At 40.2% G+C, this 27,510-nt stretch overlaps 1 protein-coding gene across 4 annotated transcripts in view; it reads right to left on the bottom strand.

Moving 5' to 3' along the window:
* Positions 1-21,731: 21,731 nt before the first annotated feature.
* The window catches only part of RASSF8 (Ras association domain family member 8), a 117,587-nt gene continuing 111,808 nt past the window's right edge, over positions 21,732-27,510 (bottom strand). For 2 of the 4 annotated variants that reach the window (XM_025403159.1, XM_025403160.1), the window contains 2 exons: positions 26,892-27,036; positions 21,732-25,897 (listed from right to left, as the gene is read on the bottom strand). In XM_025403159.1, the coding sequence (XP_025258944.1) occupies positions 25,776-25,897; positions 26,892-27,036 (267 nt within the window). In that variant the 3' untranslated portion in view covers positions 21,732-25,775. The remainder of the gene's footprint in view (positions 25,898-26,891; positions 27,037-27,510) is intronic. The other 2 variants (XM_025403158.1, XM_025403161.1) reach the window with 1 other exon arrangement.

The raw sequence follows: 27,510 nt of genomic DNA, 5'->3' as shown, positions 1-27,510 counted from the left end.
CTGGCCCTAACTTGAATCAGTTTCACAAAAGTACAACCAAAATAAGTTTTCGCTTGTTTCAGCTTCCATTAGTTCCCAATAGGAATGCATAATTCAGGCTCTTTGGAAGAATGTGGAGGAACTTTTAGTGAACAGCCACTGGCCAGCAGTTACTCTCAGGCAGGCACAGCTGAAATGGGATTCTGTTGCTAGAGCCATGTGCTTGTTTGCTGGCCTCATAGCACCTTGACTTGCACACCGTTTTGAGTTCAGAGCCACCATTTTGAGGTGGGGATAAATATTATTAATGTGGATATTGTAAGATGTTTTCTACATCTAATGAGATATGTTTTAAAAGACTAGAATACTGAAGGATATTTGCTATAAAGAAACCTGTGTAAACATGTGACAAGAAGCAAAATCAAGTTCACATTTAAAACTCAGTAGTACTTAAGAGTAGACAAGTACTAGGATTTCTTCAGCTCAACTTTTCAAAAAGTGTGACTGTGCTTGCTAGGAGGAGTCATTTTAAATTAAAAATTAATAATTTATGAAAGATTCAGTAAAAATGCACTTGTTCTATGAGTTCCAACCCTGGGGAATGTGCTGAGTGAACATGGGAAGAGGAAGTCCAAAGGTAGAAGGCAAAGTTCCTGCCTTCCGGGACCCATCTGGTTTGGAAGATCAGGACAATATCTCTGAAATAATAAGAAAAACAGTAGAAAATTCCATTTAAATTTTTTACTAGGCTGGTAGTAAAATTTCATTTTACTCCATTTAGACAACAATCTTTTAAAGACATATCTCAGCTCCCGCCCTGTGCCTTCTCAAATGGTATCCTGAACTTCGGTTGGTCTTTGCTTGATGACTGATTGACATTAGCCTATTAGAATTTTTAAATGATTTCTTTTCTCCTCCCCTCTTTGTCCTCCTTCTCTATGGTTAATTTTATGTGCCAGTTTGACTGGATTATGGGTGCCCAAACACAGGCTACACGTGATTTCTGGGAAAGTCTGAAGGGTGGGTCCAGGTGAGGTTAGCATTTGGATGGGCTGAGTAGAGTAGTTTGCCCTCCCTCCGTGGGCAGGCATTATCCAATCTGTTGAGGGCCTGATTAGAACAAAAAGACAGAGAAAGAGAGAATTCGTGCTATCTGCCTGACCACTTAAGCTGAGACATTGCTTTTCTCCTGTCTTCAAACTGGGACTTAAACCAACAGTACTCCTGTTTCTCAGACCTCCAGAGCTATGCTGGACTATACACCACTGGCTTTTCTGGATCTCCACCTTGCAGACAGCAGATTGTGGGGAGGTCTCAGTGATTCCTTGTAATAGGTCACTTTCTGGAGACACAGATACAAATATTCATCTCTATCTGTCTATCTATCTAACTATCTATCTATCTATCTATCCATCCATCCATCCATCCATCCATGCTTTTGGTTCTGTTTCTCTGGAGAACCTTTACGAATAAATCTTCCAATAAATTCTCTCTTTCTGGTTCTCTTCCCTGAGTGTAGAGTTGCCATCTGTTCCTTCTCTGAATGATCAGTCTATCTGTTTCTACCAGATCTCTCTTCTTCATTTCTTCATTTGCTGCCTCAGACCTGCTAATGAAATCTGCAAATGAAATATGTGTCTTTGTGCTTATCATTTCTGGAGCTCTTTCTTCCTTTATGTAGATCCATATTTCTAAGTGGGATCATTTTCTTTCTGCCTGAAGAAATTTATTTAACATTTATTATAGTTCAGGTTTCTGGCGAATTCATTCAACCTGGTTTCACCATGGGTTTTGAAAGATAATGATGATCTTTGCAGCCAGTTGTGAGATTCATTTTTGAATGCATGTGCCCATTTTAATTAAGTGAGTTTTTATTCCACTGATTTTGTGTCCTCAAACAGTTAGTAGTCAGTCTCCCACTATGGATCAAAAACAGACATGGCTGGGCATGTAAATACATTTTCCTTTGATGGAAGCTTTAGTAGATTTTGCTTCATTCCTACTGGTCCTTATAAAGAAATAAAATTCTACCTCTTAACAACTATTAAAAGCACTATATAATTGGACTATAATTCCAAACCACAGATGTGTAAGAGTTAGAAAGCTTCCTGGAATTGTGTGGCCCAATCCCTGCCTACCTCTGCACATGCAACTTACATGAAGCTGAGCCAATCACGCTAAGAATTAAGTTCATTTGCCACACGTATATAACAGAAGCCACATTTTATGTACAAAGGTCACGTTCTTTGCCTTAGGTTATTTTTTCATATCAGTGAATATAGAGTCAGTGTTTTGGGATAGAGAAGGAATAAAAAGGAAGGAGCTGCACATTAACTTCCTTATTTTTTTATTTGTATTTATTTATTTATTGAGACAGGGTCTCACTTTTGTCACCCAGGCTGGAGTGCAGTGGCGCAATCTCGGCTCACTGCAAACTCTGCCTCCTGGGTTCCAGCAATTCTCCTGCCTCAGCCTTCTGAGTAGCTGAGATTACAGGTGCACACCGCCACACCTGGTAATCTTTTGTATTTTAGTAGAGACGGGATTTCACCATGTTGCCCAGGCTGGTCTAGAACTCCTGAGCTCAGGCAATCCATCTGCCTTGGCCTCCCAAGGTGCTGGGATTACAGGTGTGAGACACCGTGTCCGGCTGCACATTAACTTCTAAATGTACAGGAACATGTCCCCTTAGCCTTAGTTGACAAGGTCAAGGGTTTGTCTGTCTTTGTATTCATAGCAACTAGCAGAATTTCCAACACATAGTAAGTACTCAATAAATATTTTCATTGTTAGATGATGAATATCATTAACTATTATCCCTGTTTAGAAACTAATGCTGAATTTGAAAAAAAGAAAATCTACAGAGTGAAAAAACTATTTATATAAGTTATAAATAATTTGGTAAGGGGACGGTGAAAAAACTCCTTTTTTGAAATTTAAAAATATGACCATAATGACTATGTAATTGTCTTTCATGAACGATCTCTATGTAAAAACACTGATCTCTGTTTAGAATAAAGCAAATACAACAGAGCTATCCATGTGACCATCAAAAACCACAAAAGACATGGTAGGAAATACCACTAATGTGTAAGACTTCTTCAAAAAAAAAAGAAAAGAAAAGAAAAAAAAAGCAGTATATCTTCTGGGCCTGTTTCAGAAAAAAAGAAAAGAAACATTAAAAGGATGAGTTTATGTCCTTTGTAGGGACATGGAGGAAGCTGGAAACCATCATTCTCAGCAAACTATCGCAAGGACAGAAAACCAAACACTGCATGTTCTCACTCATAGGTGAGAATTGAAAAATGAGAACACTTGGACGCAGGATGGGGAACATCAGACACTGGGGCCTGTCATGGGGTGAGGGGAGGGTGGAGGGATAGCATTAGGAGATATACCTAATGTAAATGATGAATTAATGGGTGCAGCACACCAACATGGCACATGTATACATATGTAACAAACCTGCATGTGGTGCATATGTACCCTAGAACTTAAAAGTATAATAATATAATAATAATAATAATAAAGACTAAAAATAAAAGCAGTAAATACTAACCAGGAGGGAGGGGTGACCTAGGAGTAAGCATGAAGTGATAATATTCAAAACTGGAAGAAATTTTAGGTATCATCTTGGCCAGCCTCTTTATTTCACAGATCATGCTAATTTTCTGCTATTTACTATGTGGCCTTGAAAAATCGTCTCATGAGCAGGCCAGGTGAAAACACAGAAAGAGCTGCGGGGAAAATAAACCAGGCTGTAGGCCAATTTTCTGCTGCAGTAAGTAGCGACAGTAAGTAGCAGAAAACTAGGCCTACAATCTGGTTTATTTTCCCACAGCTCTTTCTATGCTTTCATCTAGCCTGCTCCAAACGTTTTCTTTTCAATATGGGGGATCAAATAAAAATACAGACTTGGGGTGAAGATATAGAACAAAAGAAAAACAAGAAGGCAACTAATTGTACATACCAATAATTTTTCTTAAAGTAAATTAAAATCAGAATATGAATATTCCTATCAGAACATCCCCCCCAAATTTGAAGTCTCCCAAGCACCAGAGATTCTTAGTAGAGATAGACTTTTTCTAGTGATAGTTAGTGGCATGAAAACAAATCCTAAACTTTAAACAGATGAGAATTTTGGGGCTAATAACAGGTAATATTAACAGTGTCACAAGATCAGGTTCTGATTTCGTAAAGATTGAAAGAGCATAACTTCAAGGAGCTCTTGATACAGTAGAGTCAAATCAGAGTCCTCCTGCAGAGGGCATAGGATGACCAGGCGGTGAGGAGAGCCCACATTGCACTGCAGTGTGTAATCCTGGGAGAGACCCTCTTTAATCCTGCTCTGTAAGAAAACTGGAGAATGCCATGGCACTTTGAGCAGAAGGAAAGATTCTCTCCACACAGGAAACTTTATAGCTCTTTCTACAGTCTCTGCACTGCAAGCTGGTTTAGAGAATGTTAAGCTTTTTCTAAATAAATTGTAAATGGAGGTTGAGGAAAGGCTATTGGGAATGCATTTTCTCTGAGTTATGATGAACAGAACAAATCAGGAAAAGAATCGTTACAAAGTGCTTTGAGCCACTCAATCTTTGAGAATTTGCTCTGATGACATTGTAGGGTGAAGAAAGGCAGTTAAGCTAATTTTTGTTTGGAAAAAAAAATGTGTTTATGCTGTTTATCTTAAATGAGAGATATTATGCTTTATAGATTTTTGAAAAAAAAAATTAAGAAGGAGCTGTGGCCATGGAAGAGAGATGGAGGTAAGCAGATGCAGCAGGTGGAGTGCGCATGTTGGGAACGTAGCTCCAGGCAAGAGAGAGGAAATGGAGGCAAAGGACACCTGGGCTTTGGAAATGGACCTGCAGCTTCACATAGGCGGATCAAAGGCTGACCACAGGTTACGTAGCCCAAGTATCTGGGACAGAGATGGAAATGCTGCCTTAGGAACGAGAGGTGATTCTGAATTGAGTCCCCTGGAGAAATACACATACCGTATATCTCCAGCGTGAGTGTTCATGCGCTGGAATCCATGGCATGCATGAAGGTAGATGACAGGTGAGAAGTCATAGTTCTGAATGCTTCAGTACCTCATTCCCCACATAGGGAAAAGGCCACGGAGCCATATGTTAAGACCTTCTGCAAACAGGCAGTCTTCTTCCAAGTAGGCCTGAGTGCATACTCATGAAGCATATACGAAGCACTGGCGAACAGAGGAAGGACATCACATCAGTGTGTCCTTGTCTCTATTCCTCCTTCTCCCTCTCAGCCTCCCCTAGCACCAGTACTATTGCCAGGAGACTGAAGTCTAGGAGACAGAAGAGGAGGCCACCAGGAATGGAGAATGGATAGGCTGCGGAGCCAGTGAGAACAGATTCATTTTTCTGTTGTCACACTTGTGAGTAATTTGACTTGGGCAAAGAGTTTTTGTCTTCTTATATGCAAGATGGGACTCACACATTTGCCTTTTCATTGAATTCAAATTTGCTGAAGGCATATTATATGCCAGGGCCTGTAATAGGTTCTAGGAATTGAGGGGTGAACAAAACAAACATGGTCCCTGCCCTTCTGCTGCTTACAGATAGGAATCAAATAACCAGAAAAATCACTGTATAATTACATAACTGTGTGATAGAAAGCAAAGAATGCTATTAGCATTTAATAGGTGAGCCTAATCTGGTGGGAAGGGAAGGGAGGTTGTTAGGTAAGACTTTTTTTTTTTTTTTTTTTTTTAAACGGAGTCTTGCTCTGTCGCCAGGCTGGAGTGCAGTGGCGCAATCTTGGCTCACTACAACCTCCGTCTCCTGGGTTCAAGTGATTCTCCTGTCTCAGCCTCCTGAGTAGCTGGAACTACAGGCGCCCGCCACCATGCCTGGCTAATTTGTGTATTTTTAGTAGAGATGGGGTTTCACCATATTGGCCAGGATGATCTCAATCGCTTGACCTCGTGATCCACCTGCCTCGGCCTCCCAAAGTGCTGGGATTACAGGTGTGAGGCACCGCGTCCGGCCCAGGTATGACTTCTCAGTTAAAACTGGTACGGCAGGCTAAGGATTGGAGACACAGAGATCTCTCGGAGCAGGATCAGTCCTTAAGAGCAACAAGCAGCCTGATGTGCAAGAGCACCCTGCCGCCTTGAGAGAGGCCTGCAGGGAGGAGGCCAGTCCAGCCACACAGTGGGGACACTGGATCCCCAGACTAGGGAGCTGTGTTCGGAGTTATTGACCTTTCTTCCATCTGTTGCCTCTTCATTGTTCTGTGGACAATGCTTAGTGAAGAACTTTGAAGAGATTGCATTGACTGACAAATTTAAGTTGCAGCCATGTTTGTGATTTCTGTTCTTCATCGGCATGATTTTCAAACCTTTCTATGTTTATTGTCCTTAATACAAATCAGAGAATCGTGGAGTGCTAGAACTGGAAAAGACAGAAATGAGCTCACCTTAGCTCTTTATTTTACACAAGTGGGAACTAAGGCCCAGAGAGACTCAATGCCTTGCCCAGTGTTTAATGGCTGTTAGGGAATAAAGATGATTTAGAACTGCTAGGCCTCCAGCCTCCTTTCTACTTTCTAATTTACTATTTGCTTTCTCTTAAAGTACCTGATAGAGTCAGGAAATGGGGAATTTAAACAAATATGAAGTCAACCTATTGGAAACTACTTCCCATAAAAATCTATCAGAAATGAAGCAACTCTGGCAATAGAGGGTATGCCAGAAAGCAAAATGAAGCAGGCATATATCGCTCCACAACACTCAAAGTTAAATATTATAAACATTATACTTATTTTTTTCTTTTTTTCTTTTTTTTTTTTTTTTTGGTTGACACGGAGTCTCGCTCTGTCGCCCAGGCTGGAGTGCAGTGGCCGGATCTCAGCTCACTGCAAGCTCCACCTCCCGGGTTTACGCCATTTTCCTGCCTCAGCCTCCCGAGTAGCTGGGACTACAGGCGCCCGCCATGTCACCCGGCTAGTTTTTTGTATTTTTTTTTAGTAGAGACGGGGTTTCACCGTGTTAGCCAGGATGGTCTCGATCTCCTGACCTCGTGATCCGCCCGTCTCGGCCTCCCAAAGTGCTGGGATTACAGGCTTGAGCCACCGCGCCCGGCCACTTATTTTTTTCTTAATTAAATACAGCATCAGCTAATTTTTGGCACTTTCCCTATTCTCCTTATGTCTTTATCTTCAGATGGCATAAGAACCCCTGAGCTAATATAATTCAGGGAAAAAGGCGAGCGGTCAGGTTCTCAGCCCCTGTTGAGGGAGAAGCATTCAAGTGTAGCTGACTAAGCCAGCAGCTCTGCTCACCTTCCTCCACACACAAACGCATGCACGTACACATGCATGCATACACACTCATACTCCAGGCAAGCTCAGCATGGGAAACTCCCCCAGGCTGCCATGATGCCTCAGAAGCACTGTGCAAACAGCTTTGCAACCCTCATCCACTCTCAGTCTTGAGCAATACTGTCTCCAGGTGGTGTCTTACTTCCCTGTTCAACCTCACTCCTCAGGTCCAGTGCAGCTTAGTCATTTCATTGTGTTGGCTTATTATCTCTAAAACATAAGCATTGTCTGCAGGGCATTCTACTCCTATCTCAAAATTATCTTCACTGACGCATTACCACCCGCATACAAAAAGCAATTTACTACCCTAAGAGGTAAGAAGAGCCCAGATACTTGACTCCCTAATAATCTTCTTTCCTTTCTGGGCATGGGGGCTGGAGAGAAAAGAAAGGTAATGTTGATAGTCTCTAGAAAATCTAGAGTTGCTAAAACCAAAACAAAAGAAACTAAAAACTAAAAAAGACATTGGTTAAATTTGTCCTCATACGGTCCTGTTACCTAAGTACAATTCGGTTTAGACAAGTGTCCCATCCACCTGTTGTTAGATGGTGACTGCTATGGTCTGAATGTTTGTGTCACCCAAAATTCATCTGTTGAAATCTTAGCCCCGTAAGTGATGGTGTTAAGAGAAGAGACCTTTGGGAGGTGGTTATGTCATGGGGGGTGGCCCAAGGGACCTTGTTTGCCCCTTTCATCATGTGAGGCCACAGCAAGAAGGCAACGTCTATGAGGAGTGGGCCCCTCACCAGACACCAAATCTGCTGGCACCTTGATCTTGAATTTCTCAGCTTCCAGAACTGTGAGAAATAAATTTCAGTTGTTTATAAGGCACCCAGTTAACAGCATTTTTGTTACAGCAGTCCGAACAGATGAAGACACTAACTCTTCTCCTGGTGCTTTTAGCTTCTAATTCCTCCTGGTCTCCTTCTCTGGCCTCTTCTGCCTGTGGGCATCATAATCGTAGATGTGTGATCTACATAATTGTAGATGCTCCTGTCCTTGGCCCTCTTCTTGGATGACATCAGCACTTATGCAACTTGAATGTCCATGCAAGTAACATGGAATCTCACTAAAATATATATTCTAGCTCCGTAAGTGGGGCCTGAGGCTCTACATTTACAACCAATTCCCAGGCGACACCGAGGCTGCTGGTCCTATGACCATCCTGGGTAATAAATGCTTACATTTTTCTCTGAGAAAGTTTACCTCGTCTTCATTTTTAAATATATTTGTATGTATTTGGGGGCTGGGCGCTGTGGCTCACACCTGTAATCTCAGCACTTTGGGAGGCCAAGGCGGGCAGATCATGAGGTCACAAGATCGAGACCAGCCTGACCAACATGGTGAAACCCCGTCTCTACTAAAAATACAAGAATTAGCTGGGTGTGGTGGCACGCATCTGTAATCCCAGCTACTCGGGAGGCTAAGGCAGGAGAATTGCTTGAACCTGGGAGGCGGAGCTTGCAGTGAGCTGAGATCTGGCCACTGCACTCCAGCCTGAGCGACAGAGCGAGACTGTCTCAAAATAAATAAATAAATAAATAAATATAAAAAATAAAAAATAAATAAAATAAAATAAAATAAAATAAAATGCAAGATTAGCTGGGTGTGGTGGTTCATGCCTGTAATCCCAGCTACTCAAGAGGCTGATGAAGGAGAATTGCTTGAACCTGAGAGGCGGAGGTTGTAGTGAGCTGAGATCATGCCATTGCACTCCAGCCTGGTCAACAAGAGTGAAACTCAAATATATATATATGCATTTGGGTGGTGTTGGGGTGGGGGAGTTCTCCTACATTTTAAACTATTGTCTCTGTGCAGATAGTTTCTATATGTCTGCCTTCAGCTTTGTTTCTTTGTCAAACTTCAGACATGCAAATTCAAACCCTTTCTGGAGATCTCAGTGCAGATCCTACCAGGATCTCAACAGGACAAGTGTAAAACTTTACTCATCATCTTGTAAATATCTCCTTTCCTAGTGGATCCCATGTCCACTAAAGATATCACGAAGTGATAGAATTTCAGAGTTGATGAGGACAGAGGGCTTCCTCCATTTATGGATAAGGAAGCAGAAAATGAGAGCAGTTACATGGCCTTTCCCAAATTACACCATGAGTAGATGGCAGAGCTAGAATCAGAAGTAGGCTATGCCGGATATTTCCCCACTAGAGCAGATTGAATCTGCCTCATTACCTCACTCGAAACTCGTGACTATTCTCCCTTCATCCCCATAGGTAGTTGGACAACAATTATATCAATATTACCCCTAAAAGTGTCTCTTGAATATATTCAGCAATTTCCATTTCTCTGTCCCTGTTAGTTCATCCCTATCCACTCTTGAGTTAATATTAGAATAATTTTTAAGCCAGTCTCCTCCTATCCCCTTCTTCCTTCTCAATCCTGCACAGAAGTCTCTGGGTTTATCTTCTAAAAGAGATATCACTTCTATTTGCTGATTTTCTCCAACCTCATCTCCCATCACATTGACCCATTCGTCTTGAAATTTGAGGCACACCAGATTATGAAAAGTTCATCACACTTTTCCATCTTTGCTGTTTATTTTTTGTAGTCTCCATAACTGATGAAATATTTTTTTAAATGTTGTGAGCTAACTCAAAGGCTACTTCCTCTGTGAAGTGTTTTCTTTTTTCCAGTAAAAGTTAAAACAGTTAAAAAAAAGTTACTCTTGGCCAGGCGCAGTGGCTCATGCCTGTAATCCCAGCACTTTGGGAGGACGAGGTGGGCGGATCACAAGGTCAGGAGTTCGAGACCAGTCTAGCCAACATAGTGAAACCCTGTGTCTACTAAGAATACCAAAAACTAGCTGGGTGTGGTGGTGTGTGCCTGTACCAGCTACTTGGGAGGCTGAAGCAGGAGAATGGCATCGTGAACCTGGGAGGTGGAGGTTGCAGTGAGCCGAGAGTGCGCCACTGCACTCCAGCCTAGGCGACAGTGCGAGACTCCATCTCAAAAAAATAATAATAATAAATAAAAAGTAAATAAAAAATAAAAGTTACTGTCATCCCAGAATACTGTTTGACTAAATATCTGGGCACCCTATGGCTCAGTCAAGCTGACATACAAAGCTAATCGTCACAGTATATATGTATATGTGTGTATATATAGTCATACATAAATGTATACATAATGTTTAGATTATAATACATATAATAGCAACCAAATAAAACCTTTCTTCTAGGTCTGGCACAGTGGCTCATGCCTGTAATCCCAGCACTTTGGGAGGCTGAAGCAAGAAGGTTGCTTGAGCCCAGCAATTTGAGACCAGACTGGGCAACATAGCAAGACTCCATTTCTACAAAAAATAAAAAAATTAGCCAAGTGTGGTGGCACACAACTGTAGTCCCAGCTACTTTGGGAGGCTGAGGCAGGAGGATTTGATTGAGCCTAGGAGTTTGATGCTGCAGTAAGCTATGATCACACCACTGAACTCCAGTGTGGATGACAGCGTGAGATTCTGTCTTGATATGGTTTGGCTCTGTGTCATCATCCAAATCTCATCTCGAATTGTAATCCCCACGTGTCAAGGGAGGGACTTGGTGGGAAGTGATTGGATCATGAGGGCGGTTTCCCCCATGCTATTCTTGTGATAGTGAGGGAGTTGTCATGAGATCTGATGGTTTAAAAGTGGCACTTCTCCCTTTGCACTTTCTCTCTCTCCCTCTCTCTCTCCTGCCACCTTGTAAAGACTATGCCTGCTTCCCCTTTACCTTTCACCATGATTTTAAGTTTCCTGAGGCCATGTGGAACTGTGAGTCAATTAAACCTCTTTTGTTTATAAATTTCCTAGTCTCAGGAAGTATCTTTATACTAGTGTGAAAATGGACTAATGCAGAGAATTGGTACTGGGAGTGGGGCACTGCTAGAAAGATAACCTGAAAATATGGAAGCAATTTTGGAGCTGGGTAATGAGCAGAACAGTTTGGAGGGCTCAGAAGAAGACAGGAAGGTGTGGGAAACTTTGGAACTTCCTAGAGACTTTTTGAATGGTTTTGACCAAAATGCTGTTAGTGATATGGACAATGAAGTCCAGGCTGAGGTGATCTCAGATGGAGATGAGGAACTTATTGGAAACTGGAGTAAAGGTCACATATGCTATGCTTTAGCAGACAGACTAGTGGCGTTTTGCCCCTGCTCTAGAGATCTGTGGAACTTTGAACTTAAAAAAACATAATTTAGCATATCTGCTTAGAAGAAATTTCTAAGCAGCAAAGCATTCAAGAGATAACCTGGCTTTTCCTGAAACTATTGTCATATACATTCATAAAGAGATGGTTTGGCTGGGCGCAGTGGCTCACGCCTGTAATCCCAGCACTTTGGGAGGTCAAGGTATGTGGATCACAAGGTCAGAGTTTGAGACCAGCCTGGCCAATATGGTGAAACCCCGTCTCTACTAAAAATACAAAAAAAATTAGCTGGGCGTGGTGGCACATGCCTGTAATCCCAGCTCTCGGGAGGTCAAGGCAGGAGAATTGCTCAAATCCGGGAGGCAGAGGTTGCAGTGAGCCGAGATCACGCCACTGCACTCCAGCATGGGTGACAGAGTGAGACTCCATCTCAAAAAAAAAAAAAAAAAAAAAAGAGATGGTTTGAAATTGGAACTTATTTTTAAAAGGGAAGCAGAGCATACAGGAAAATTTGTAGCCTGACCATGTGGTAGAAAAGAAAAACCCATTTTCTGGGGAGGAATTCAAGCTGCAGAAATTTGCATAAGTAACAAGAAGCCAAATGTTAACAGCCAAGAGAATGGGGAAAAAGTCTCCAGGCCAGTCCATGTCAGAGATCTTCAAGGCAGCCCCTGCCATCACAGGCTTGGAGGCCTAGGAGGGAAAAATAGTTTTGTGGGCTGGGTCCAGGGCCTGGCTACTTTGTGCAACCCCAGGTCTTGGTGCCTTGCATCCCAGCCACTGCAGCTCCAGCTGTGGCTAAAAGAGGCCAAAGTATAGCTCAGGCTGTAGCTTCAAAGGGTGTAAGCCCCAAGTCTTGGTGACTTCCATGTGGTGTTGGGCCTGTGGGTGCACAAAAGACAAGAATTGGGCTTTGGGAGCCTCTGCCTAGATTTCAGAGGATGTATGAAAAGGCCTGGATGTCCCAGCAGAAGTCTGCTGCAGTATCAGAGCCCTCATGGAGAACTTCTCCTAGGCAATGCAGCCAGGAAATGTGTGGTTGGAGCCCTCTCAGAGTCCCCACTGGGGCACTGCCTAAGTGGAGCTGTGAGAAGAGGGCCACTGTCCTCCAGTCCCCAGGATGGTAGATACACCAACAGCTTGCACTGTGTGCTTGGAAAAGTTGCAGGCACTCAATACCAAAACATGAAAGTAGCTGTGAAGGCTGTACCCTGCAGAACCTCAGCGGTGGGGCTCCCCAAAGCCTTGAGAGATTACTCCTTGCATCAGCATGCCCTGGAAGTAAGACATGGAGTCAAAGAAGATTATTTTGGAGCTTTAAGATTTAATGAGTGCCCTGCTGGGTTTTGGACTTGCATGGGGCCTCTGGCCCCTTTGCTTTGGCCAATTTCTCCCATTTGGAATAGGAACATTTACCCAATGTCTGTACCCCCATTGTATGTTGGAGGTATCAAACTTGTTTTTCATTTTACAGGCTCATAGGCAGAAGGGACTTGCCTTGTCTCAGACAAGACTTTGGACTTGGACTTTTGAGTTAATGCTGGAATGAGTTAAGACTTTGGGGGACTGTTGGGGAGACATGATTGGTTTTGAAATGTGAAAAGGACATGAGATTTGGGAGGGGCCAAGGGTGGAATAATATGGTTTGGCTTTATGTCCCCACCCAAATCTCATATCAAATTGTAATCCCCGTGGATCAAGGGAGGCACTGATGGGAGGTGATTGGATCATGGGGGCAGTTTCCCCATGCTGTTCTTGTGAGAGTGAAGGAGTTGTTATGATATCTGATGGCTTAAAAATGGTACTTCTCCCTTTGCTCTTTCTCTGTCTCTCCTGCCTCTTTGTAAAGAAAGTGCCTACTTCCCCTTTGCCTTTTGCCATGATTGTAAGTTTTCTGAGGCCCTACCAGCCATGTGGAACTGTGTCAGTCAAATCTCTTTTGTTTATAAATTACTCAGTCTCAGACAGTATCTTTAGAGCAGTGTGAAAGCAGACTAATACATGTCTCAAAAGCAAAATAAACCCTTTTTTCTTATTGAATACCACCAGATTCTCCAATTTGACTCTCAAGTAAACCACTCAAATTGCTATATTGCTATTGCAATATGACCTTATCTCTCTTGCCAGGACCTCTGACACCAAATAAATTTAGAAGATTTAGAGAAAACATAGTGGATAAACTCTTTACAGCGTCCTGTCTAAGCAAATACTCCTGGAGGGTTTGCATCTACCATGTGGTAAATGGAGTTTCCAATGGAAGACTGGGCAAGTTCTTGGAAACCTGTTTTATGGGAACCAATTTGTTTTTATTTAACCATCATAATACACCATAAGTGACTTGTCTTGATAATTTCCTCTTTTTTCTTAAAAAAAAAAATGTGTATCTATTTAAGGTGTGAAACATGATGTTTTGATATACAGAGTGCAAGTATTACTTATAGGTAAGCAAATTAACATATATATCACCTTCCAGAGTTACCTTTGTGTGTGTGTGTGTGTGTGTGTGTGTGGTCAGATCACCTAAAATCTACCCCCTTAGCAAATTTTCAACATGTAATGCAATATTATTAACTATAGTCCTCCTGCAGGGCATTAGATCTCTAGACTTATTCATCCTACATAACTGCAAGTTCATACCCTTTGCCCTATGGCTCCCTATCCTTCCACCCCTTCAGCCCTGGTAACCACTGTTCTACTCTCTGTTCCTATGTATTTGACTTCAAAATTCCACATATAAGTGAGACCATGCAGTATTTCTTTTTCTGTGTCTGGCTTATTTCACTTAGCATAATGTTCTCCAGGGTTATCCATGTTGTCACAAATGGCAGTATCTCATTTTTTAAGGCTGAATAATGTGTATATATATGTGTGTGTGTGTGTGTGTGTGTGTGTGTATACACACAATTTCTTTATTCATCCATCCACTAATGGTCATTGAGGTTGAATCTTGGCTATTGCAAATAATTATTCAATGAACATGGAGTGCAGATATCTCTACAAGATGCTGATTCCATTTCCTTTGGGTATCTATTCAGCACAGGGACTGCTGGGTTGTATGATAGTTTTAGTTTTTTGAGAAACCGCTCCGGTGTTTTCCACAATAGCTATACTGATTTACATTCCCACCAACAGTATACAAAGGTTCCCTTTTCTCCAGATCCTTGCCAACACTTGCTATCTCTTATCTTTTTGATAATAGCAGGTGTAACCTAACAGGTGTGAGGTGGTATCATTGTGGCTTTGATGTGCATTTCCCTGCTGATCAGTGATGTTGAGCACTTTTTCATATACCTGTTGGCTGTTTTTATGTCTTCTTTGGAAAAATATCTATTCATATCCTTTGCCCTTTTTAAAAAAATTTTTCTTGGCAGTAGTGCGATCTCAGCTCACTGCAATCTCCACCTCCCAGATTCAAGCAATTCTCCTGCCTCAGCCTCCCAAGTAGCTGGCATTACAGGCGTGTGCCACCACACCCAGCTAATGTTTAGTGTTTTTAGTAGAGATGGGGTTTCACGGTGTTAGCCAGGATGGTCTCAGTCTCCTGACCTTGTGATCCTCCCGCCTCAGCCTCCCAAAGTGCTGGGATTACAGGCGTGAGCCACCGTGCCCAGCCACTTTAACCATTTTTAATTGGATTATTTGTTTTCTGTTAAGTTCTGTGAGTTCCTTATATAGTTTGGATATTAAACCCTTACCAGATAATGGTTTGCAAATATTTTCTCCCAATCTACAGTCCACCTTTTCATTTTGGTGATTGTTTCCTTTGTTGTGCAGGAGCTTTTGGGTTTGATGTAGTCCCACTTGTTCATTTTTGCTTTTGTTGCCTGAGCTTTTGGTGTGATATCTAGTCTTTACACTCCTGCTTATCAGAAAGAATGATGATCCCTAGATAAAACAGAGGAGACATACAACAACAAAAAAAGAGTTGAGGTTGGTAAATTTGTTTTTGTATATATAATCACGATCTTAATTACTAGCTTTAGTTTGGGTCTTTGTCTTTTTGGTTAGAGCCTTTTTTTTTTTTTTTTTGAGAAGCTTCTAGAAATATTCATTTAACTTTACAAGAGTACTTGACAATGGATTATTTTTGTTTAATGTCCTGAATTTTAAAAATACATATCTCGGCCGGGCGCGGTGGCTCAAGCCTGTAATCCCAGCACTTTGGGAGGCTGAGACGGGCGGATCACGAGGTCAGAAGATCGAGACCATCCTGGCTAACACGGTGAAACCCCGTCTCTACTAAAAAATACAAAACATTAGCCGGGCGAGGTGGCGGGCGCCTGTAGTCCCAGCTACTCGGGAGGCTGAGGCAGGAGAATGGCGTAAACCCGGGAGGCGGAGCTTGCAGTGAGCTGAGATCCGGCCACTGCACTCCAGCCTGGGCAACAGAGCAAGACTCCGTCTCAAAAAAAAAAAAAAAAAAAATACATATCTCTAGGTTATAAAGCTGTATTACATTTGGAGGACGATATGTAAAAGAAAGCACCATTAGATCCAATGGTTATTCCTCACCACTATTTGGGAAATAGACTAAACCAAGTTTGTGTCTATTCATAGAAGGACATCTTACCTATGAATTTAATTTTAATTTGGGAAGAATTAAGGGTAATTCAATTCAGATTTTAAACATTTGTTTATATTTAAAATATCTTCTTCCTGCATTATATTAGATCTGAGAAGACTGGTGAAGTGAGTACTTGGACGGGGTTACTAACTCGCAGCCAGGGAAAGGCCTATATATTACAAATCTGTTGCTTAGAAACAGAAAGCTGGACTCTGGAGGCCTCCCAGGCTTCTCAGACCTCTCTCACTGAAGCCTGATGTGGGTTATGTGGCCCAGATTACTACTCTTCATTTCTGCACAGCCTGCCCACACTTCCTTTGCCTTTACTCCAAGGCCATCTTTTAAGAGAGGCCTTCTCAAGCTACCTGTATAAAATCACAAACACTTTCTATCCTTCTTTGCTGCTTTTATTTTTTGCCTTAATTCTTATCACAATTGAAGATACCAATTTTTTGCTTCTTTGTTCATCATCTGTCTTCCTCTTTAGGATACGAACTCCATGTGGGCAGGGATTTGGTTTTTGTAGTTCACTGCTGTATCTCCAGTGTCTACTACACAGTAGGCATTCAATAAATATGACTCAGTGAAAACCTGTTTACTCTTCAAAAGCCTAATTCACCTCCTCATCAGAGTCTTGCTGGATTTACCCAGTTATCACCTGCTTATGCTTCTGTAGAACTCTGCCCTTAACAAAATTAACCTCGATTTTGACCTGACATTAAAGCCCACATCTTCCCTCTTTATTATTTCAGATGTTTTAGAGATAAGTATTTTAACAAAGTGTGATCCTGCATATGCACTCTGAAACTCAATTACATACATACAAGTTATGGAAGATTTCCAGTAGAAAATGTGAAAAACTGGATTTTAATGAACTGTCAGTTCAATGATTCAGTAAGATGAAGTTCTAAAAAAACCAGCCAACCAAACCAGTTTAGTTTGAGCCTGATTCCTACCAATGAGCCAGGTTCCTAGTTTAAAGAGAGTTTTCAAACTATACTACAAGGTTACAGTAACCAAAACAGCATGGTACTGGTATCAAAACAGAGATATAGACAAAGGGAACAGAACAGAGGCCTCGGATATAACACCACACATCTACAACCATCTGATCTTTGACAAACCTGACAAAAACAAGAAATGGGGAAAGGATTCCCTATTTAATAACTGGTGCTGGGAAAACTGGCCAGCCATATGTAGAAAGTTGAAACTGGATCCCTTCCTTACACCTTATACAAAAATTAATTCAAGTTGGATTAAAGACTTAAGTGTTAGACCTAAAACCATAAAAACTCTAGAAGAAAACCTAGGCAATACCATTCAGGACATAGGCATGGGCAAGGAATTCATGACTAAAATACCAAAAGCAATGGCAACGAAAGCCAAAATTGACAAACAGAATCTCATTAAACTAAAGAGCTTCTGCACAGCAAAAGAAACTACCATCAGAGTAAAGAGGCAAACTACAGAATGGGAGAAAATTTTTACAATCTACCCATCTGACAAAGGACTAATATCCAGAATCTACAAAGAACTTAAACAAATTTACAAGAAAAAAGCAACCTCATCAAAAAGTGGGCAAAGGATATGAACAGACACTTCTCTAAAGAAGACATTTATGTAGCCAACAGACACATGAAAAAATGTTCATCATCATTGGTCATCAGAGAAATGCAAAGCAAAACCACAATGAGATACCATCTCACACCAGTTAGAATGGCAATCATTAAAAAGTCAGGAAACAACAGATGCTGGAGAGGATGTGGAGAAATAGGAACACTTTTACACTGTTGGTGGGAGTGTAAACTAGTTCAACCATTGTGGAAGACAGTGTGGCGATTCCTCAAGGATCTAGAACTAGAAATACCATTTGACCCAGCAATCCCATTATTGGGTATATACCCAAAGGATTATAAATCATGCTACTATAAAGACACATGCACACGTATGTTTAGTGTGGCACTATTCACAATAGCAAAGACTTGGAACCAACCCAAATGTCCATCAATGATAGACTAGATTAAGGAAATGTGGCACATATACACCATGGAATACTATGCAGCCATAAAAAAGGATGAGTTCATGTCCTTTGCTGGAACATGGGTGAAGCTGGAAACGATCATTCTCAGCAAACTATCACAAGGACAGAAAACCAAACACCACATGTTCTCACTCATGGGTGGGAACTGAACAATGAGAACACTTGGACACAGGGTGGGGAACATCACACACCGGGGCCTGTCGTAGGGTGTGGGGCTGGGGGAGGGATAGCATTAGGAGAAATATCTAATGTAAATGACGAGTTAATGGGTGCAGCAAACCAACATGGCACATGTACACCTATGTAACATACTTGCACGTTGTGCACGTGTACCCTAGAACTTAAGGTATAATTAAGAAAAAAAAAAAAGTTTTGTTATCAGTCCTGGCTGCCACATTTAAGATTGGTGTAGAGCGTGTTCAGGAGAGAGGAGACTGAAGACTGCACTATTTGCAAGAATTGGGAATATGTAGCCTGGGAAAGAGAAGACTAGGCGGCATCATAGATGTCCCCAAATACCTGAAGTGCTGTCCTATCGACGGGAAATTGTTTCTTCTATGTGGCCTTAAAGAAAGTTGAAATTACAAGGAAATCTACTTTGGCTCAATAAAAAGGAGACCTTTTTAGCTTGTCGAGGTGGGCTGGGATGGTGTGGCCCTCGAAGGGTTCAGATGTAGGCTGGCATTGGTGGGTGATGTAGGAGCAGTTTGTGGCTGTGCCCAGTGACTGTCACAGTGCTTTGTCTGGCGAGCCCCTCCCTTGGCTGAGTGAGTTGTTCCTGGTGTACATGCCACATTCCTCCCTGTCTCCCCGGCCTCCCTTTGTGTGGTGACTGTTGCTGATTGTTTCTAGTTTAAAGTGCCTGTGACTTGCTTTATGCTTACAAATATGTTGTTATTAAGTATTCCAATTTATTTGATCTTCACACTTCCATCATTGCAGCAGACTTGTAAATATTGACTTTGCATACACGGAATTTGTATTGTCCACTTTCTTCACTTCCTTCAATCTGGACCATGTCGGACCCTCTATCACCTTGGACACAAACATATGGCAGATACAAGAGAGTGGTGGATATAGAACATATAGTCAAGTATAATGCTGGGAAAACAGGATTCCAACATACTGGATGATGATATTTGGATGGCTGAATCTGGTGCAGAGAAGAGTACTTCTTCCAAATCCATGTCATTCTCACAGGGAACACTGCAAAAATACTCTACAAAAAGGAAGCCCATCTGAAGGCCCACCTCTTGAATACATATTCTATTCTCCATGTTTTCATTCTTTTTCCTTGCTCCTGTGCCAACCCCTTGCCCACCACCACAAAGAACAGATTATCTGTGACTAGTTACTGAGAGACCCACAGCATCATTTCCACCACCCTTTAAGGCTGTGGATAAGTGGTAAACACCTGGATTATCTTTGATTCGTATTGTCTACTTAGGATATCTATAACCTGCTTGGTTCATTTCCTAGCTCAAAGAAGGTGCTCAATAAAAATTTGTTACATGCACAAACTGCTGTCTTAGTTCGAGTTACCATCACTTCTGGCCTGGACTACTACATGCCCCTTAAGTAGTCTTTCTGGCCTCTAGTCTTGACCCTTTAGTCAGTTCTTCACATATCCAGTCAGAATTATCTTCCTAACATGCTAATCATTTAATTTCCACGCTTAAAATTCACCTGTGGCTCTCAGGATAAAGTCCAAACTCCTTACCATGGCAACCAAGGCCCCTTATGATCAGATGCCTACCTACCATCTCTCTTGGACCTCCCTGGCTCTTCACTGTATGGCTATAGCTCTACCAGACAGCTCTTTTGGTTTATATCACCTTCTCCAGGATCTTCCAACACACTGGGCTGGGGTAAGCATGTCCTAATGTGTTTGTCTCCATGATACCCTATCCTTGCCCCTATAGCGGTTCTTAACATGTTGTACTGAAGTTGTCATCTCTATTATTAAGACTGTAAACCAGCCGGGCAGGGTTGCTCACCCCTGTAAACCCAGCACTTTGGGAGGACGAGGTGGGTGGAACACGAGGTCAGGAGTTCGAGACCAATCTGGCCAACATAGTGAAAAAGCCCGTCTCTACTAAAAAAAAAAAAAAAAAAAAAAAAAAAAAAAAATTAGCTGGTCATGGCGGCAGACGCCTGTAATCCCAGCTACTCAGGAGGCTGAGGCAGGAGAATCGCTTGAACCCAGGAGGCGGAGGTTGCAGTGAGCCAAGATCGGGCTATTGCACTCCAGCCTGGGCAACAATGCGAGACTCCATCTCAAAAAAGAGTGTAAACCTCCTTAAAGTAGAGAACAAATATATGCTTCTCAGTCCAGTGTCCGCACAAAAACGGGCTCACTGAATGTCTGTGGAAAGCATAAACACATCCTGCATATTTATGCCCATTTTATAGGATTCCACTGATCTTTCCTAATAGACACAGCACACATATGTGGAGTGGGCGGTGGCTGAAGTTAACAGTAGTTCCTGTTTCTTGCTCTGCCATTAACAAAACATGATTTTAGAGGACAGGATGGATAATTAAAATTTTAAAAGTCCCCCAAATTAGGGCTTATTGGTATTTTGAATGACTTTAAGTTTCTCATTTCATCTTTGTTTTTATAACATACTATTATTCCCATATATATAGAGTGAGACTTTTTCAGAGCAAGACTCTCTCTCTATATATATATATAGATGGGAAATTGTTTCTTCTATGTGGCCTTAAAGAAAGTTGAAATTACAAGGAAATTTACTTTGGCTCAATAAATACTACTTTGGCTAAATATATATATATATAGAGAGAGAGAGTCTCCCTCTTGTCACCCAGGTTGGAATGCAGTGGCTGATCTTGGCTCACTCCAACCTCCGCCTCCCAGGTTCAAGTGGTTCTCCTGCCTCAGCCTCCTGAGTAGCTGGGACTACAGGCGCCCGCCACCACGCCTGGCTATTTTTTTCACTTTTAGTAGAGACGGGATTTCGCCACGTTGGCCAGGCTGGTCTCGAACTCCTGACCTCAAGTCATCTACCTACCTTGGTCTCCCAAAGTACTGGGATTATAGGCGTGAGCCACCGTGCCTGGCCCCCATGTGTAATTTCTAAGTAAACGTTTAACTTCTTATAAAAATATTCCTATAAAAACGAGTTTATATACTTCCACATTAAAAAGTGGTTAAAATGCAGAAACTGGGCACTGTAAAGCTCATGCATCTCTCCCATGGAATACAGAAAAGTGCCTTGAGGTCTGAAACATCTAGGTTCAAATGCTGTGTCAGTTACTTAGGGGTTGTGATTTCGGAGCAGTTCCTTGGATGGCTGTGAATGTTAAAAGTGTGACAAGTACTCCATATTGCACTTGGCATGTGGTAGGGGCTGAAATGTTAGTTCTCTTCCTCCCACTTAAGGTTTTAGCGAAATCTGGGAATGCAGAGGTTCATTAAGATATCATTTCTTCTTTCGCTTTTGAAATAAAAGGCGTATTAGTTTCTTAATTCAGTTTTGCTTTAATAAGCCACCTTTTGAGCAATAGATGACTCTTTAAGTATATATGAAAAATGTAATTATGTGTAGTGATATGTGCCCCTATTGTCTCCAGTATCTTTTAAAGGAAGTAAAATTGTATTTTAAAATATAAAGGATGTAAGAAACAAACTGACAACTGTAATGTCCCAATGAATCCTGAAAATTTATTATTTGGGAGAATATCCAATATTGATTCTTTGTTTTACAGCTCATAATGATCAGAAAATATACATTTAAAATGAAAGTCAAAGAAAAGAATAATTACATATAATACATATTACAGATTTATTTTACATAAGCAAAGCAGTACTAAAAGCATATTTATGTGCTCACAATTAGTGAACATGGCAATTTTCTGTTTAAAGCTGCAGCAACTCAAATCCTCCCAGGGTCAATAAAGAAAAACATATTGAGAAATACATTTAGGGCTATCACCATGTCTGACTGTAAATCTATTTTTTAATCTTTCCCCTCCCCCCTTATATATGTATATACTTTATTGCCTTTATATTTCTGCTGGTTTAATATAATTAGTATACTAAATAGTTTTCTGCATTTATTTGGTTTCTAAAAATATATAAAATGCATTGAAAAGAGCTCCTGCAGCTTTCAGGCAGTCACTGTCCTGGCATCGAAAGCTTATTCTGGAGATGTAAAGCAGCAATACTGAATAAATAGTGATTGTTTTGTCTTTTTGATACAGCTGATGGCCTTCACCCCAAACTTAAAAATACTGTAGCAAATAGTATAAACATGCAACTTAAAAAAAGAACATAATAGAAAAGTAACACTTATGAGCTAATTTTAACACAATATAAACCAATAAAGACAACTTTAGGTAGAAGAGGGATGTGAACACAGCACGGGTATATAAATTAAGGCCCAATTTATCAAAGGCAATGCACAACAGGAACGGTCCATCTGCCCACGCACTTTGCACGCCTGAAATCAAAAGTTTTTGTCTTTTCTGTGTTATTTCCTCAATCCATTACAGTTCTATCTTGGAAGATGTTCACAGAAATGGCTTCAAATGAACAGTTTGTTTCTCTAAAGACCATTTTGCTCTTATTCACAGAGAAAATTATCCTTTAATGCAAGTGTAAATTATGCTGTGCAAGCAAGTGCTTACATGTTCTCATTATATACTGCTATACTTCACATTTCACACCATAAATTATATTTTTTTTACTGTATTTATATAGTTTTTACTCTATCAGTCTTGCTGTAGCTCTTGTCTATGACTAATTTGAACTAAAGGAATTGATAGCTCATTGATGACTGGGAGAATTAAATAGGTAACTGCTATTAATACCAACTGAAGTTTTTATATTATAAAAAAGTCCCTGTGCATCAAGATAAAAAAGAAAATAACAAATGGTATCAAACCAAAATATCTCAGAAGGACAACAAAAGGACTAGGGACACTATGTCCACAGGTGACACACTATGGGCCATTCTCTGAGGATGACAGACACTCAAAAGGTCAAATATACCAATGCTATCTATCCCAAATTATTTCTTGGCAAGATAAAAAGATCTTTAAATGTATTTAATACTTATAGAAAATCACAATAAAACAAGTTGCAATATTAAAAAAAAAACACAAAATATTGTAATCTAATTTAGTATTTAGAACCTGAATATTCCCCCCAGATGAAAATTTTATATTTGGTATTTTTGTATACCATTGCCCACTCCCCTCCGAAATGTGTCCAAGATGTGGCACTTATCTAAGTCATTTGTATTTGCAATAGATAAAAATGATCACAAATATACTAAAGTATCTTCAGATGTTCCTATGAAAATGAGTTTTTTTCCTCTGATTCTTAGAAAATATTCCTTAGATATGTGCTTCCAGAAGTAATATAACTAATTAAAAAGTACAGTTTCTCAATGTATTCATCATATTCACATTTCTATACTTTCCTCATCTAGGAAATTTTTAAAAATCTGTAATCAGGTCTATGAAGATTATTTGGCAGCTTGGAAATTCTGATGAAGTTGTCAGAGAGGTTAACTGTGACACTATGCTGGGAACCCAAGACTACTGCAAGTTGCTAGGATGCTGCTTGTCCTTCTTTAAAGTTATTAGGTTAATTCTGATAACAATTTATAATAAGTTGGATATTGACAGTGTTTTTCATGGTACGCTAAGGCATCTCTGAAACTTCTAATTGCAAAGTTTAATACTGCCTCCAGTTTAACATTTTGACTTAAATAAAATGTGATCAATTTATAAAATGTTTTTCTTTGTGAATAAGATCTTGATTTCTCTGAACAACAAAATGACTTTATACAGAATGACTTATTTAGAAATAAGGCATATATTGGGCATATGTAAATCACTACTGTCACAAAAGCTATAAATTATTTTTTAATCATTCTAATTTTAAATATAGGTAGATAGAAAATAATTATTATAAATTGTAAGCAAATGTGTACAGGTTGTGGTTATTTAGGTAAGAATCATTTACTTCAGTTATTTGCAAAGTAACATAATGGCAAGATCAATTTGATAACTCCAAGAACCCAAAGAAAATCATATCTTCAGTTGAGGTCCGCCACTTAGCTGCACTAGAAAAGGCAACTCTGCATGATTACTTTCAGTTCTCTAGAAGCTTCTACACGGTCTCATAGCCATTCTTAAAATTTTTCATAGGAAACCTAAGTAGAGCAGCATTGTCAGCATTCACTAAACCAAAGTAAGTCAAATGTGTTAAAACATCCAAAGTTGCCTTCATGCATAAGACATATCTCTATTGTTACCATGGCATTACTATATTAATTCACTTTTATTTTGTTGCATGTAAATAATAGAGGATATAATTTCTTCAGAATTAAAACTACTTTAAATTTCAGATTAAAGTCTTAATTATACTGTACCAAATGTAACCAGAGGGAATGTAAAAATGGCTAAGTGGTGTCTGACTGAATCTGTCTAAATATTACTTGTAAATCTTAGTTAAGTCACTACTCATGAAAAAGGTGTTGACTCATTTTTGGTTTTACAAATAAAAAACATATGTACAAATGGAGATTAATGTCTTGTAAAAGTCAAGCCTAAAAATAAAAACATATGCTGAATTTGACTTTATTTCCTTGCTAAAAAGTACCTAGGGTTTAATCTCCTTTCCATCTAAGTGACTGGAAGAAAACACAATGGTCCGTAATCCACAGAGTAAATGATGTGCGAGCAATACCTTACCCATGGTGTGTACACCAATAGATCATACACATGAAGTGGGTTATTTTAAAATACATTGCTTAAAGCAATGTTCCTGAAGTAGACCAACCCAGCCCTCAGATACCTATAACTTATATGTTAGATCAATTCTGAAGATCCGTGAGTGTAAATGATAAGACAGGGCAGAAACAAAACACATGATGTATCAGGAAACCCCATGCCTGTTTGGATACATACTTAACAATTACATTTTTGTTCAACGGTATCTGAAACACTGCAAATGTTTTAGACATACCATTTACCTCATGAAAAATATCTGTTATGCTATGTGGCCACAAATATATTTGGAAATATTGTAAAGGAAAGACTAAATTCCAGATTTAAAAAAACCCTGAATTCTTTCACCTAATTAAGCAGTGGCTAGGACAGTTTCACAAAATAAATGCAAGCGGCTTCCTCTGGAGTTAGTTTTGATGGTGGAGCACCCTAGGACACTTGTGTAGTGTAAATCAGCAATGCATGGATGGAGTCTGGCAACATGCACACAGTCATAATCACACAATATATAACGTAAGTCAGTCACAGGATAAGTCAATAAAAATATTAAAACATCAACATTCACACATTAATTGATTACATGAAATAAATTAAACTAAGCCAGTCACAAATTTCTCTTCACTCTTAAGTCACGGTTTATTTATGTATACACACTATATAATACTTTCCTAAAGCTCTCAAAATACTACAAATAAAAACGAAGGCTTTGCATTACAGCTGCTGGACAAAAATATCAACACTGTTGATGTGTGAAAACACAGTTTCTTTGTTCTTTAGCATCAGTGCACAGGGTATGGCTCCAAGTGGTATGCAATTTAGGAGAGAAAAAGCATACAGCGGCTTGTGGAATAGATCCTCTGTTCATCATTGGCACAAATCAAAAAGGAAGTTTGCTGTCCTTGGTACCTCTTTTGTGTCTCCCCCCTAAAGACAGATAATGTCATACATATATGCCTTCAGGATTAAAACCAGATGAGATAGGATTCTGCAGAATGCGGAGATTACTGGGGAGCTGCCGAGATGAACCAGGTCGCTTCAGAGACCCAGACTGGAATGGTGCCTCTAAACAGGAAACAAAGAAAGCCACCTGCTGAACTAGTCAACTTGGAGTACTTAGCAATGTAACAAATTAGACTGCTTCCTACCCGGAAAGAGAAAACTGCACAGAACAATAACTGCAATCCCCTGTGTGCCCTGGACTGGGGGGAGAAGAGGCTAAAACCTTCTCAGGTCTCTTTGATAAACTCGTTTTTGGTGATTTGAACAGTGAATGATCTTTACAAAAGGCAAATATTTTGCTTCTTTTTTTGGTTGCTCACACCATATGCATACACAGGTTTGGAATTGTCTTTTAAATATCAGTACAAATAAATGCTAATTTTTAGAAGAAAAAGAAGGAAAAAGGGGCATAAGGAACAGAGCCAAAATTCAAATTAACGGACTATGACTCATACACTTCAGAAAAAAATTTTAATAAAGGAGCAGTTTAAAACTAATGATATGACATTTGGTGATTACATGCTCACCTAAGTAAATAAATAACCTAAATGTTACTGGTTTTCCTCTAGAAATGGGAAATAAGTTAAAAAAAAAAAAAAGAAAAGAATTTTTAAGTGTCCCACTTAAAAATTAGCTATGAATGTGAGGGTAATATTTTAACTGAATACAAGTAGTTTATTCAAAATTAAGCAGATGGTCAGGCGTGCTGGTTCATGCCTGTCATTCCAGCACTTTGGGAAGCTGAGGCAGGCAGATTGCTTGAGCTCAGGAGGTCGAGACCAGTCTGGGCAACATGGTCAAACTTCATCTCTACAAAAAAATACAAAAAAAGAAAAGCAGCCAGGTGTGGTGGCATGCACCCATAGCCCCAGCTACCCAGGAGGCTGAGGTAGGAGCATCACCTGAGCCCAGGAGGTCAAGGCTGCAGTAAGCTGTAGTTACACCACTGGCGTTCCAGCCTGGGTGACACAGGGGGACACTGTCTCAAAAAGCAAAAACAAAAAAAGTTAAGCAGTGAGAATAAAGGGAAAATAAACCATATTTCTCAACATCTTACCTCTTTCAATGTCTGCATGTGAGGCCTCTATTTCAATGGGCTCCGCTGGCAAAACGGTAACTTTTGTCCCCGTCTGCTGGATAAACTGCTGGAGATTGACTTGCCGCAACTCCTTAGTCAACTGCTCCAGTTCCTGTTCTTTGTCCTAGATGGAAATTATTACTTTTTAAATTTGAGGATTCACTACTGGACAGTGCAAGACATCTTAGTGACAATCCTTCTACTATAGGGGTTAAATGTGGGGTATCTGCTTTCATAAAAGGACATGTAACAAATCTGGTTTATATGGATACGATGGGCTAAAGAGGTCACTTCCACTCTGTGGTGTAGGCCAAGATATAAGCCAAGAGAAAACAATAGTTTCATCAGTCTGTCCTCTTACATGCGATGCTTTACTCTGGAAAACCATTATGCACCCTTATGGAATAAGCATGTCTATAAACTTTCACTGAAAAACAAAAACTAAAACAAAAACGGGTTTCTCAGCCTGTAAACTCATTGGTGGAAAATAAAAAGAAAAAAACCCCACAGGTTTTTACCCATCTCTGTGTTATAGCAGTCTTGCTAAGTTGGTCACAAATTTACATATTAACCACTTCACATTAACATATGACTACAA

The sequence above is a fragment of the Theropithecus gelada genome, chromosome 11, assembly GCF_003255815.1.
Source record: "Theropithecus gelada isolate Dixy chromosome 11, Tgel_1.0, whole genome shotgun sequence".
Taxonomy (NCBI): domain Eukaryota; kingdom Metazoa; phylum Chordata; class Mammalia; order Primates; family Cercopithecidae; genus Theropithecus; species Theropithecus gelada.
Note: the sequence above shows the minus strand (reverse complement) of the source record. Positions and strands in the feature narration are given on the sequence as shown.